Source organism: Trypanosoma melophagium, assembly GCF_022059095.1.
Source record: "Trypanosoma melophagium isolate St. Kilda chromosome Unknown ctg36segment0, whole genome shotgun sequence".
Taxonomy (NCBI): domain Eukaryota; phylum Euglenozoa; class Kinetoplastea; order Trypanosomatida; family Trypanosomatidae; genus Trypanosoma; species Trypanosoma melophagium.
This window is the reverse complement of record NW_027125173.1, coordinates 224,941-239,365: the sequence shown is the minus strand read 5'-3', so window position 1 is coordinate 239,365 and position 14,425 is coordinate 224,941. Positions and strand designations below refer to the sequence as shown.

The 14,425-nt window shown below is 37.3% G+C and overlaps 7 protein-coding genes across 7 annotated transcripts; all 7 read right to left on the bottom strand.

Moving 5' to 3' along the window:
• LSM04_000394 (Ras-like guanine nucleotide exchange factor) lies at nucleotides 1-1,445 on the bottom strand (the record flags this gene model as incomplete). Its single annotated transcript, XM_067330728.1, has 1 exon — nucleotides 1-1,445. A coding segment is annotated over one exon (1,445 nt), but the record flags the coding sequence as incomplete, so codon positions are not given.
• A 581-nt stretch (nucleotides 1,446-2,026) lies between these two features.
• Nucleotides 2,027-3,145, bottom strand: LSM04_009481 (uncharacterized protein; the record flags this gene model as incomplete). The annotated part of the gene is made up of 1 exon (XM_067330727.1): nucleotides 2,027-3,145. The coding sequence occupies one exon, from the start codon at nucleotides 3,143-3,145 to the stop codon at nucleotides 2,027-2,029; it is 1,119 nt and encodes a 372-aa protein (XP_067188591.1).
• Nucleotides 3,146-3,676: 531 nt separating this feature from the next.
• On the bottom strand, nucleotides 3,677-5,854 carry LSM04_000896 (AMP-dependent synthetase/ligase; the record flags this gene model as incomplete). The annotated part of the gene is made up of 1 exon (XM_067330726.1): nucleotides 3,677-5,854. One exon carries the CDS (start codon nucleotides 5,852-5,854, stop codon nucleotides 3,677-3,679), a length of 2,178 nt encoding a protein of 725 aa, XP_067188500.1.
• Nucleotides 5,855-6,624: 770 nt separating this feature from the next.
• On the bottom strand, nucleotides 6,625-7,590 carry LSM04_006586 (Electron transfer flavoprotein; the record flags this gene model as incomplete). Its single annotated transcript, XM_067330725.1, has 1 exon — nucleotides 6,625-7,590. One exon carries the CDS (start codon nucleotides 7,588-7,590, stop codon nucleotides 6,625-6,627), a length of 966 nt encoding a protein of 321 aa, XP_067188560.1.
• Nucleotides 7,591-8,341: 751 nt separating this feature from the next.
• LSM04_002825 (uncharacterized protein) lies at nucleotides 8,342-9,025 on the bottom strand (the record flags this gene model as incomplete). Its single annotated transcript, XM_067330724.1, has 1 exon — nucleotides 8,342-9,025. One exon carries the CDS (start codon nucleotides 9,023-9,025, stop codon nucleotides 8,342-8,344), a length of 684 nt encoding a protein of 227 aa, XP_067188516.1.
• A 1,325-nt stretch (nucleotides 9,026-10,350) lies between these two features.
• Nucleotides 10,351-12,243, bottom strand: LSM04_007968 (WD40 repeat; the record flags this gene model as incomplete). The annotated part of the gene is made up of 1 exon (XM_067330723.1): nucleotides 10,351-12,243. The coding sequence occupies one exon, from the start codon at nucleotides 12,241-12,243 to the stop codon at nucleotides 10,351-10,353; it is 1,893 nt and encodes a 630-aa protein (XP_067188576.1).
• Nucleotides 12,244-12,882: 639 nt separating this feature from the next.
• On the bottom strand, nucleotides 12,883-13,554 carry LSM04_000533 (Shikimate kinase/gluconokinase; the record flags this gene model as incomplete). Its single annotated transcript, XM_067330722.1, has 1 exon — nucleotides 12,883-13,554. The coding sequence occupies one exon, from the start codon at nucleotides 13,552-13,554 to the stop codon at nucleotides 12,883-12,885; it is 672 nt and encodes a 223-aa protein (XP_067188492.1).
• Between the last annotated feature and the right edge of the window lie 871 nt (nucleotides 13,555-14,425).

The window sequence follows — 14,425 nt, the reverse complement described above, 5'->3', positions numbered from 1 at the left end:
GAATGTCGAAAAAAACTAGAGCATAAATAGGCCCCAGAAGAGCGATATGTCATATGTAACAGAGATTCTATTTGTAAAGAAGCGAAAAGCTCCCGGTGAAGACCTGTAAAAGCTGTAGCATACTGATCAACAGAAACCGACATGTAGAGTCTCAAAACTTCTTTTGCATTTAAAATAAAAGAATCATCAAGTGGTTTTCCTTCAATAGTAAAACTTTTTGTTGTAGTCAATGAAAGAATTGACAGTGCTTCATCTAAAGACTTCTTAAATGAACTTGTTTGATGTGTAAAACTTGTACATTTTATTGAAAATGTTTCTAATGTTGGTGGTACGTGAGAAAGGGAGTTCCTACACCTTGTGCCATTGCACTCTTGTTGTCTCTGCAGTGATTTTTCTTTCTCCGTTAAACAACACCGCAAAAACTCTGCCATTTCTGTCAACTGAGAAGGACAATCAGACCATAGTTGATGGGTGTAGCAAGATTCTTCTAGAAAGAGACTAAGACAATGACACATCTCTTCGTCAAAGTGTTGAGGAAACTTGCGCAACCAAAGTGTTAAAACTGATAAAACACTTAACTGTATTTTACGACATACAAATAACCATAATGTAGCACTGGGTGAGAAATGACTCAATTGGTAGTTTTCTTCTTCATTCTTACTAACGTTATTTGCTACTTGTGAGGGAGAAATAATTGTAGAAAGAGAGGCACCTGGCGCATGTATAGAAACACCATGTCCCTCGAAATGTTCGAATTCAAGTTTTACAGAAAATGGAACAAGAAAACGTTCCATCAGTTTCGCGAGTACAGCATGAGAAAGGGCAAAATACCGGTATTGACGCAAAAATGTAGATGTAAACTTTTCTTGTGCCAATATTTTTTCTTCTGAAAGGGAGGAAAGTGGAAATACACTTACATGCGTTAATTCTTCTATGAGCTGATTTAACGTACCAAAGACCAACATTCCAGGTCCCTTACCTTTTTTTCCCTTCACATATAATGCATCTGCATCACCCTGAGATGACCATATGTTTTCATTGTTTGAGTATAATATGTGTCGTATAGCGAGTTCATTTGGGAAAGGCAAACCCATTGAGTGAAATTGCAGAATTAATTTCCTTTCACCATCAGTTAGTAGACGGCGTATCACTGCCCTTGTGGTGGTGTGAGGAGATAAAAGCCACTCCAACTCGCATGGTGGTACACTCTGAGATGCCCTCGGCCGCGGTACTGCACATCTATCCATAAGTGACAAGAGTAATCTTTCGTTGGTTTCGTCTGCTTCTGTTAATATGTTTGTGGTATTTGCCTCCGAGTACATCTTGGCAGCCACCTCACCCATTCCAGCAGACCGTAAGTACATTCCCACCATATCTCTGAGATGGTCATTTGTTAAAAGCTCTCCACGCTCCTCACTTCTCATGTAGTCTTTTCTGACATCCATTAAGGTGTGGGAGGGATAGACTAATAATATATTTTTTAATTCACAGTAGTGTTAGATATTGAAAAAAAAAAGAATCCGCATGGGAGGGAGTGAGTAAATGAATGGATTAATAATAATAATAATAATAATAATAATAATAATAATAATAATAATAATAATAATAATAATAATAATAATAATAATAATAATAATAATAATAATAATAATAGTAATAATAATAATATATACAAACGAAATCGTGTGTAAATAAATAGGAACAAAAAAGGGACCAGAGGGAAGGAATACACCCTATACCATAATTTAATAATACATCCATAAACGAACAAGAAAAAAAAGCTAGAAAGTGAGGAATAATAGTAGGAAGATAAGCAACAGAATACCATTGAAAGGCATTTTATCAACAAAAGTTGTATCATTCCCTTTATTTTATTTTCCCTTCACTGTAATTAGAGATGAACATTTCCATATGGTTTTCATATACACACATATATATATATATATATATATATATATATATATATATATATATATATATATCAGACGATAATTTCAGGGAAGTTTCATTACATTTTTGGTAGATTTCATGTGGTTTTTAGTGATGGGCATTGCTTATCATCTGAATTGCATCCTTCGAGAGGTCGTCTTAAAAAACGCAATACAGGAGGAATAACTTTCTCCTCATTCTGGCATTTGGTCATTCGCTGAGCAAAAGCAAATATATCATCTTGTGTGAAATACTCAAATTCACACCCATCAAGTGTATCCAAGTTTAACAAAGAGAAGTGTACGTTAGATATCATCACATCATTTTCTCCTGAGGGTGATTCACCAAGTAGTAAAGAATGAAAAGAACGTTTTCCGAGAGATGAAACAATTTCCCCTTCAACAAATTTCTTCAACGCCAAGGCCAAAAGAGTAATCTCCTCAGAAGATTCCTCAGATTCAAATATGACATGATCAAGGTTTAATCTCTCCGCCATATAAATATCACATGCCACCTCCGCTGCCACACACAATCCAGCAACCGTAATGGAATGAATGCATAGTGAGACACGTGGTACATTATCATTGAGAAAAAGACAAGGTGTTCGATAAAGTGCACTAGATAACACGGAATCTTTTGAAATAATATTTAATGCATCACCTCCATACGTACACGGTATTCCAACATAGGGTAGAGCACCAAGATTAGATTTTGATATACGTTCGATCTCATGTTGATGAAAAGGTGAAGAAATAAACGTAGGAGCAATCTTTGAGAGTGGAAAATGCAGTGGTACAGTTTGAATAAAAAAACGTATAAGTTCTAGCGAATCAACTGCCTCCATTAACTCTCTCTTCCCTTTTTCTGAGAGCCAACGTGGACACGGTACAAAACCTAAAAATGGGGTTTTCGCTAATAGAGCATCAATGTGATACCATTCTCTTATCATTTCTTCCCCAAGACCAGACTCTTCACGTTGTTCCATCCATTGATGAAAACCACCACCAGCCTCTGTGATAGCTTGGGCATCAGCTACACGCTTAGTAAGAGAATCACTCTCTTGCTTCTGTCTATCCTCTGTGGCAAAAAAACCCCGCAGTTCTTCATTCCACAAGCTAAGTTGATTCCGCATTTGCTCTACAGTTTCAATAATTTGTTCCAAGACATTTTCAGGTGAGTGCAGACCACCGGTATTATTAGCTTCACCTTTATTCATTGATATCCCTCTACCCCACCCACTACTGATGTGTGATATGTAGGTATTACTAGAGAGACACCTTATGAGGGAACGATGACAGAGCGATAAAAATAAAAATAACCGGTTTCCTTTTTGTTTACTGGTTATCAAACAATAGTTTTGCTTCTTTGTATTTTTTTTTGTTTTCCACATTTAATTTGTCAAGTGTGAGAAAAAGAGAAAAAAGAAGGAAATGAGAGTAACAATAAATAGTGAGAGGTAGCGCAAATCACTCCAAGAATTCAAGGTAGAAAGAAAAACAATAACAAGGAAGCAAACGAAAAAAAAAGACTGATACAGGTAATCAGCGCTTCTCGACACGACACTCAATCCTTAAAACACGTTCAACGTTTTTCCTGTCGCTTTTTTTTCTTTTGTTGGATCGAGTGAGATACAGCGAATCATATTTTACGGTGATTTACTCTGAAAACATGAAATAAAAAATAGAAACATATATATATATATATATTATATGCTCGTTTTGTGAAATTTCAGGTGTATATCTCATCTCTAGTTCAAGGATAGACTTTCTTTAAGAGTTTTCTTGTTAACCTTCCCTGTGGGATTTCTTGGAATCTCTGGGAGAATAATAAATCGCTCTGGGCACTTGTAATGTGCAAGAAGAGCAGAAGCCACTTCCTTTAGTTCATTGTTTAATTCTGATGACTCAAACCTGTCAAAGTTAGATGGAATATTCCATTTCTGCAGTGCAGAAGGCTGTGGCGCTATTATGGCAACTATCTTCTCTCCCAGTGTGCTGTCGGTGCAACCCACAACAGCAATCTCAAAGAAAAGATCTTTGCGGGATAGCAGAACGGCTTCTATTTCTAGAGCGGAAATTTTATACCCACGAGATTTAATAATATCCACACTTGAACGACCCAGAATTGTAAATACAGCATCCTCATTACTGTTAACGGGTTTTCGCACCCCAACAGTATCTCCTGTATTAAAATAGCGATGTCCTGTCTGACTCATAATAACCTCTTTCTTTGTGGCTACAGGATTATTCCAATACCGATCAAATAATGACTCGGAAGCAATAGCGAGTTGTCCAATTTCATCATATTCTTCTTTTGTTTTATTATCAATTGTAGTTTCTGCCTTCTTATCTTTTGTTGAACCGGATTCCACTACTGTGCTTTGTACAAATGCTCGAACAGTCGGAAGTAATGTTCCTACAGTTCCAGGAATGCGCTTAGAGATAGGTTGAAGAGGTTGGCTAAATGCCATTCCAATTTCGGTCATACCATATCGTTCTAGCAATGTATGACCACTTATTTCACGGAATTCATTAAGAATAGGAACAGGAAGTGGTGCACTACCAGAAACCATTAGTCGAACTTTACTTGATACAACATTTTTAAAACCTTCTTGTTCAATAGGAGACATATTTTTCTTAATGGCAGCAATCATTTTTGTATAAATAGTTGGTACACCCATAACAAGTGAAATATCCCCTCGTTCTAAACGATGAGCTATACGAGTCAAATCATCTGCCTTTGTTAAAATACAACGAGCATTTGATGCCAATGAACACAAGAGAATATTCACAAGACCATGAATATGATACATAGGTAACATATGAATAATAGAATCTTCTTCTGACCATTCCCAAGCTGATTGTAATATATTTACCATATTACTAACGCTAGCATGCGTGTGTACTACACCTTTCGGTTTTGAAGTAGTTCCTGAAGTATAAATCATTACACAATCATCATGTTTACTCGGTCGAGAAGTATAATTTTCCACCCATCGACGATGAACAGGGTTGAGTGAATCCAGATGGTCTGTATCATAGTACATACCCGAGCCATCACCAGCATATGTAACAGTACAATGTGCCTTAAAGTGTTCACGTATGATTTGTTGTCTCAAAGTCTCATGAAGTTCTTCAGATGCACCTTTTTCTTTAGCCAATCGATCTAATATATCTTGAGCATCATTCATATGTTGTCTCTCTTCCTCTGAGCGGAGATGTTCTGGATGTAGCATCTCTGTTTCTGTTCCTGCCCTTTCACGTCGTTGTTGAATTTGCCCAAGAATTGTTTTAACATCAAACATAGTTTCCACATTATAGGTATTTGATGATGAGGTTTGTAGATCTCTTAAACTAGTTAGACTTCGAACCATAAGCATATCATATTCAGTTGGAAATTTTTCTTTTAGAAGTGCCATATCACCCATAACTGTCCTACTTTTACTATGTTCTAGAATATAAGATAGTTCTGTTGTGTATTTCTGTGCTACTGACAAAGGAACAGCCATCTGGTTAAGAGACCATGCTGCTAGAAGTGATACAACAAATGAATAACCAGTTTCTCCCAGTATAGCAACATTATATCTTCCATCATCTCTTCTGAATTCAAAACTTGATATACCATTATCGGTATCAGCAAAAACGCTATGCACATTTTCTGGTCGAGGTGTCTGTAACCAGCTAAGTGATGGCATTTCACGTGCCTCCATTAAAGTTTCTCGTCGTTGCGTAATAACGTTTGCCATTGAAAGAACATCCTTTTGAAGTCTACCATAGGTATATCTCTCAACTTTTTTTCCTGGAAGTTCTACCACAATCGCCTCTTTCTGAACCGGGGCAGAAAACACATTTTGTAAAATAGAGTTGTACCCAAAGAGCGTTGCAAAAGGGACCTTGTCAAGCAGTCTTTTGTTGAAACGAAACATTTCTTTTTTTTTTTTTGTCTTTTTATGAGTTGTGGTGACTCCACCTTCCTCTTTATTTCTTTTTTTTCTTATATATATATATATAATGCACGAGTAAAAAAAAAAAATAAGAGGTAAAAGTAGTACGAGTAACAGTAAAAGAAAGATATCAATATCATAAGGGGCATTTGTAACTGATAAACACGATATAAAAAAAACCTCAAGACACGAAGAAAACAAAGAAGGAAACGAATGCAAAGTGAGTACGTCAATGGATGAGTCTCACTGTATTGTTTTTTTTTTTTCCTTATTTCATAAATGAAAAGAAAAATATGCACAATGCAAACACCAAAACTACCAAGGATAAGTCGCTCGCAAAGAAAAAAAGAAATACATCAAGAAACAAAAATAGAGAAAAAAAAAGAATGAAACAGAAATGTAGATAGATAGATAGTCACACATCAAAAAAGAAAGAAAAAACAATGTAATGACAATATAACATTACCATATTTCCGCCAGAAACCTTGTCATTTCACCCGTTTTACTATATTGTAACTTGCTTCTCAATTAATAATAGAATCCAATAAATAAATAAATAATATATATATATATTTATATATCTATTTATTTATTTCTTCCGTCATCGAACTATCTTCCTTCTCACTTCCCTTTATCATTTCTTTTTCTTTTTTTTCTTGTTTCCCACCTACATAGGGATGTATCTGGACACTTTCCATCCTTCCCTCCTCCTTTTCTCTTCTCTCACTTTTAGTGTTAGCGGTGAAACAACTTTACTTCTTCACCATTTCCGTGAGTTTCGGCACTGCCACGAAGACATCCTCCACTAAACCGTAATCGGCCACTTGAAAAAACGGCGCATCGGCGTCGTTGTTGATCACGGCAATTACCTTAGAGTCTTTCATACCCGCCACGTGTTGAATAGCCCCCGATACACCGCAGCCGAGATAAAAGTTCGGCGCAACAGTTTTGCCGGTTTGCCCAATCTGCATTTCATTCGGGCAATAACCAGCGTCCACCGCCGCCCGTGTTGCCCCCACCGCTGCCTTTAATGGCGCCGCAAGATCATACAAGAGTTTAAAGTTCTCCGCATTCTTCAATCCCCGTCCACCCACAATAACATTAGTGGCCGTCTGGAGATCCGGTTTATCGCTCTTCTCCACCACATCCTCCACCCACTTGGATGCTCCCACAGCGGATGGAACGGCCGCCACGTCCTTCACAGCCGCACTTCCACCATCCACCGCCACCCGCTCAAAACTGGTGCCGCGAATTGTGGCGTACTTCACGCTATCAGAGGAGGCAACGGTGCAGACAACATTGCCGGCGTACATGTTACGCACAAAGGTGGATTCATCCTTTATATCCGTGACATCTGTTATCGGCATGGCATCCGCCTTCGCCGCCGCACGTGGGAGTATATTCTTTCCAAATGCCGAACTGGGAGCAAAGACATGGGAGTAGCCATCCTTGGCAACGGCGGCAATGAGGGGTGCGTATTCCTCTGGTAAACCATTATCGTAATGATCCCCTTTAGCAAGAAGCACCTCTGCTACACCCTTCACTTTGGCAAGATCAGCAGCTGTCTTTTCACCGCTTTTACCGGCAAGAAGAGCGCTGACGGGACCAACTTTTAGTCCTGCAGTCACGGCTGACAACGTTCCAGCTGTGATCTTGCCATTGTGCACCTCAGCAACGACAAGTACCTTGCCCAAAGACTGAAAAGTACGGCGCAGCATGTTTCTGTTTTTCTTTTTTCGTTGTTTTTACTCTATAATTTTGTGCACTTGTGTACTTTTTATTCCCTCCTTTTTATCTCAGAAAGCAATGTTTTATTTCTCTTTTTTTTTCTTTCTTCTTTGCTTGTACTTAGAGAACTAGACTATTAGAGAAATAGAATTAAGAAGACGAGAAGAAATAATGATGTTTGTTGTCAATAAACTAGATTTATAGTCCTTTTCTTTCTTTTTCGATCCCATTGCTTTTATGTATACAAAGCGCACGAACAAAAAAATAAATAAATCGGGAGAGTTTCGGACATGTTCATCGTGTAAAGATAGAATATCCACCACAATATTAATGGGAATTGACAAGAGAGATCGTAAAAAAAAAAAAATCTATTAACCGAACACATTGATTCTGAACGACGGTGAACACGGTGGGTTTACTCATATTTTTTTTTTTATTATACTCCTTATCCTTTTTTTTATGGCAATAAAAAACATTCTGTAAAAAGCCTTGCTGTTTTTATGCGATACTTCATTCCAAAGTAGTAGATATACTCTGCGATAGTGGTGGCTTGACGTTTACCTTCTAGTGTATGGAATTCAGGAAATCGTTAAAACAGCATTGTCAGAAAATAGGGAAGAATAAAAAGAAAAAATAAGGTAGAATATATAATGAGATCGGTTATTACTATTAATACCTTTATTCGGGGGCAAATCATTTCCTTTTTTTCCTCCCTTTTTTTCCTGTTCTTTGTTACAATATCTAGCTTGTAAAATAACGAGGTCTACGGCAACAGCAACAGCGGGCGAAATAGAAAATAACAGTCAAACCCAAAAGAAGGATGTCGGTTAGCAACACTACAAGTGCAGGCCCGTATTCGAAACCCATAGAGTACAGCGAGGTGTCATTACAAAGGGGAGTAATCACAATGCTCACACCACTGAGTGTAGCCACGAGTCCAATTATTAAAGAGAAAGTGGCAGAAGCTATTCCGAAATAGATAGAGAACAATACACGACCAAATACCATAAGGCCAAAGACTACAAAAACTAAAATAGATGAACACAAGTGTATAAAAACCATAAATACAAACAGCCATGTAGATGAAGAAAGAGCAGTACATAGTGGGTTAAAAGATCGGAATTGACAGTCCGACTGTATACATGTTCTCATATCCCAACCAGTAATTGAAATTTTAAGAATGTCTACCTCGAAATGCGTTATTGGTGTTGCTAATGCGACAATGGAAAAGATAACAGAGCAAAAAGCAGCAAAAAAAATGGCGATATGCTCAAGACGAAACCTTTCTGTCCACAAAGTCTTAGAGTAAACAAACACATACTGTTGATAGATATAGGCTCGAATTCCACGATTTTCTTCTACCGAAATATTCCTATTTACAGCTATGTTCGGGTCCTCTAGAACTGTATTCGTGTTTCTATCCATTTCTAGTAAAAATATTAAATTAAATGACAAACCACAATAATTTAAAACACTAAAATAAGAACAACAACAAGGGAAGAGAGAAAAAAAAAAGGCAATTCATTGCCTTCAACTAGTTCACATAATAGACAGGAAGAAAACAAAAAAAAAGCAGCAATACGTGTTACTCCAAGTACACATTTCTGAGAAATAGTAATAATGGAAATATATAGATATATATATATATAAATGGTAATTACATAAAGCTCTCTATAGCAAACAATATAAAAAAAAACGACCTTACCATATTGCAACTCCACCGCCTACAATATGTGTATACACATACATATACGTACCTTATTACATTGAAACTAGGTAGAGCTACATCTCACAGGTTGGAGAGGTGTAAAATTGATAGTAACGACCAATATGAGGGAAGAAGAAAAAAAAAAAACAGAAGTAAAAAGAAAAGAGAGAACGAGATACAAGTAACAAGAAATCCGTATTTAATTAGGTAAACATAAAATATTTCCCGTTTCCTTCCTCTACCAAAAGCAAAAAAATTAAGAAGGCACAAGAGGAAAGAAAAAAAACGGAAACAAAAAATGAATACCTCATTCTGGAATCTCGTAGATAAGTAGGTAAGGAGACTAGCCCTTACTTTCTGTCTCTTTCATCATTTTTTTTTTTTTATTCGTTCTCATTCTTGACACCCTTTTCTCCGCTGACTCTCTTTAAATGAATGTTTATCGTTATTGTTTTTTTTTTCCCCTTTTCCTCTTTGGTTGTACTTAGTTCTTCCCAGATCAGTCTATAAATTTTAAATGGGAACTCCACTCTTTCTCTCTCTTTTTTTTCCCACAATTCTTCACCTTCTCACCCTTTCTTTTTATTTCACGGAGTCATCCTGCTTGATGTTAAAACCCCTTTCATTCACCTCTTTCTATCCCTTTCTTTTATGCATCGCATTTTTTGATATTATACTCTGAATCCTTTTTTTTTCTTCTCTTCTTGAGAAAGCTGATAACTCTTGTCTTATTCTATAATTGTTCCATTTCTTTGAAAAATCATTTTTTCCCCTCCTTTTATTTTCACGCCTCACCACCTCTTGTTGGTTGGGCTGCCTATACACCCCCACTCTCCCCTCGAATTTCCACTTACTTTTATTCCCGGTACATGAGAAAATAAAAATAAAACACACAGGCACACTACAAGAAAATAAATAAAGAAAAAAGAAAAAAAAAGAAAAAAAGAAAGAAACAGTACCACAACCACCATATCTCTCTCTCTCTCTCTCTCTCTTCCCTTCCTCATCCCTAATGCTGACGGTGTTAGTGTGTGTATACACGTTAGAGGGAGTTGATGTTGAGTTCCCCCACCGACCAAATCATAATCGCCCCCTCATCCCCAACCGACACAATTTTCTTCCCATCCGGCGAGACCCGCACTTTGCGGATGTTGCAGCTGTGGGCGAGTCCCACCGCCACGCAGTTGCCCTCGTCGTAGCCCCACACCTTCACGATGCGGTCGTCGCCGCCAGTGACGAAGAAGCGGCCGTCGGCGGCGATGGAGAGACTATTCACCTCCCCCGTCTTGCTCGCAGGGATCTCACGAATGGCCCCGCAGTCCACTGCATCCCACCAAGTGATGTTTTTATTCGTCCCGGTGGTGAGGAGTTGACTTCCGTCTATGAAGTACTCCACCGCACGGAATCTTGTCTGGGAGTAAATAACATCACGACGAACATGTCGTACCAAATCCCAGATAATACAACTGCCATCATCGCTGGCACTAACACACTCTGTGTTATCTTCTGAAACAGAAATAGCATTTACAGTGGCTTTGTGTTCTTTCATGGAAGCCTCAAAGACGCAATTATTACCTTGTACCAACCATACGCGTACAAGACCATCTGCGCCACCAGTAATAATGCGCTGGGATAAATTATCCGTACAAACAGCTGTTACTCCTGCAGAACTTCCAGTCACAGTTTTTATTCCCTCTTTTTTATGGGCATCATTAACAGCAAAGACTAGTTTTCCTGACTGTGGCCCAAAGGCACGAAGTTTGCCATCATCCCATCCAGAAACTATCATAGAACCATCCTTTGTAAATTGAATGCAGTTACATAATAGACCTTTGATTTGAATACGTAAGAGTTCATTAGTATTTGAAGCATTCCAAACTCTAATATCAGAACCACAACATGTCGCAAATAGAGCACTGAAACCGTGAGGGAATATCACATCAGTTACAGTATTACTGTGGCAAGTAAGGCGTAATTCTGCACGGAAATTACCACTTTCAACAAGATATACATTACTTTCCATAGTACCAATAATATAACCTTGTGGAACCAATGCAATACCAGTAACACCACCTTGAACAGTAATTTGTTTTAATACTGTTAAATTAATCTTGGAAAGAAGAGTTAATTCACCAGTACCACTCCCCACCAGAACATCACCAGATTCATTGAAATTCATAGATACAATACCTCCTGAAAGTTTTTTCTGTGGTCCACTCATTTTACATGTATTAGCATTCCTTTCTAATAGAATGCACAAAACATCACCTGAAGTGGTTCCACAATAAGCGTAGCGATCTGTAGATTCCACAGCAATAGTAGTAATAGAACGACGAATATTGCCCATACTAACATCTTCAGCACTCATTTTTCGATCCGCTAGATCAACAGTCCAAACACGAAGTGATCCCACACCAGCTGTAATAAGTTTTTCATTACTGTTATTAAAGAATGCAACAGCTTTAGACTCTGTGTGATGTGCTGGTGCACCACAAAGTGGTCGTCCTGTGGAAACATCCCATACCACAACCGCTTTATCATCAATACCACCAATAGATACCAAGTATTGTTCGTTGCTTGAAAATGCCAATGCTTGAACTTTCACCTTGTGTAAAAGCATACGATGAATTATGCAACGTCTTGCAAAGTCAAAAATGCAAACATCCGCCTGAAATCCAGGATGTGTCATTTGACCGGATGCGACATATCGTCCACTGTTACTCACGCAGAAACAGCTGATCATATCATTGTGTCCATACAAAAAGTCAGAGGCAGTACGATCATTTAACTTTTGAATTACAAGACAGGCGCCCAATGCGTACACCAAGTGTTCACCGTCAGGGTGTGCAATAACACTGTTAGGCACACGGCCACCAAATCCAACAACGGCATCGAGCGAGAGCCGCGGTGTGCCTTCGTACTCTTTAGCCGCCATTAGAGAAATGGTAATGTTTGACTGTATGTGTGTATATTTATAGGTATGTGAGTGTACGTGTGTGTGTGTGTGTTTTTTTTTTCCTTTATTTCTTTTCTTTTTCTCTTTACGTGTATTTTGTATTGGTACACAATGGTTCTTTTTCTTTTGTTTTGTTTTTTTTTTCTAATTTCCTTTAGAGTATGAGAAAATAATAATAATAATAATAATAATAATAATAATAATAATAATAATAATAATAATAATAATAATAATAATAATAATAATAATAATAATAATAATAATAATAATAATAATAATAATAATAATAATAATAATAATAATAATAATAATAATAATAATAATAATAATAATAATAATAATAATAATAATAATAATAATAATAATAATAATGAATAATAATAATAATAATAATAATAATAATAATAATAATAATAATAAAACACCAACAGATCCCACAAGAATGAGGAGGGAAGCCGAAAAAATATATATACATGTGGGTAATTAACAAAGCTATTAACTCCCATACGTAGACCAGGATTAAAAACAAAAACATCAACAATAACAATAAACATATAATCATATTATTTTCGATATTTTAGTATCAATGTCAGTTGCTTGAACCCAGACATGTGTATATTAACGTTGGAGCAGTCCTCTCTGCTTTAGTTCTACCTCTATAACATTTACCACTTCCTGTGGCTTTAATTCAATCGACACTTGTATCCCCATTTCCTCGTCTGTTTGCAGTGATTCAAATGTTGCATACTGTGATGCTAACAAAGTAGATGGCATGTATGCGTGTTGGCGGCCCTGCAAACGCTGCGCCACAACCTTCACATCACCTACAAGTTCCACAAAGAAAACAGAAACGTTGTGTTTAGTGTTATTCGACTCATCACCGCGAAGCACATCTCTGTACTTCTTGCGCAGCGCCGAACATGCAATCACTACACCACTACCAACACCCCCTTCCTTTTTATTTTCTTCTTCTCCTGTTCTCATTGTCTTGCTACTACTACTACTACTACAATTACTGTTATTACTACCATCACTATTACTATTAGTAGTAGATGTAATAGTTTTAATATTCTCAATCACCTCGTGTCGCAGCCGCTGCAGCCACGGGAGGCGTTCGGTGTCATTGAGTGGGATGCCAGATGCCATTTTGTGCACGTTACTTTCTGTGTGGTAATCATCCGCGTCTACAAAGGGCCAGCCAATGGAGTGTGCGAGTTGAGAGCCAATTGTGGTCTTTCCTGTACCGGATGGCCCAATAATAACTACGGCAGCAACCATTGGTGATACCATCGTTATTATATATATATATATATATATATATATATATATATATATATATATATATTACTCTTGTCCTTTGAAACACCACTGAGGGAGAAACATATGTTGGTGAGGAATAATAGGAGGTGAAAAAAATAAAAAGAAAAGAAGCGAGGGAAGAGAATGAATAGTCTAAACCCTAGTTTCCCCAAGAACATACAAAGGGAGTAGTAATATTAAACATAAGTACACAAAAACACGCACACACACACACACTATTTACCCCTTTCCCACTCCCTTCAGCAACTTTAAAAGTAAAGAAAAGAAAAAAACAATAAATGGGAGTTTATAGAATTACTGCGTTCAAATAAACTACTCATAAATCATTATCAATATGTACTGAGGAAAATGTGGTGCTGAAAGCCCCTCATGTAATCCACTTTTTCACAAACCCGCACGAATGCTGAGAGGAACGGGAATAATTGGACTGTTCAAAACCCATCCATTTGCGACAATATCTCATTAAAAGATAAACTGAGAGAAACGATATTCAACAGCATGGCATCCAAAAAAAAAAAAAAAAGCAAGGCCATATCACTCCTCTCACAAGAGCCCAGAGAAGCACGAAAAAAAAAGAAAAACAAAAGGGAGTTGACTTTCATCACCTCTACGCTCGTGGTCGATCAGAAAATTAATACACCGTTTACTAGTTAGAGAATGTGATAACACTCCCTTTCTCTACAACATCTACAGCTGAGCAATAAGTATGGTCTTCACTTCACAAAAAGTAGTTTCTGTGATAGAACTCATCAAGGGATGGGAAAGGAGGAGAAGATCATAAATTAAAACAACCCAACGAACAAACGCAGTAGAGCTACTCACTCTCTGGAGGAAAATTATT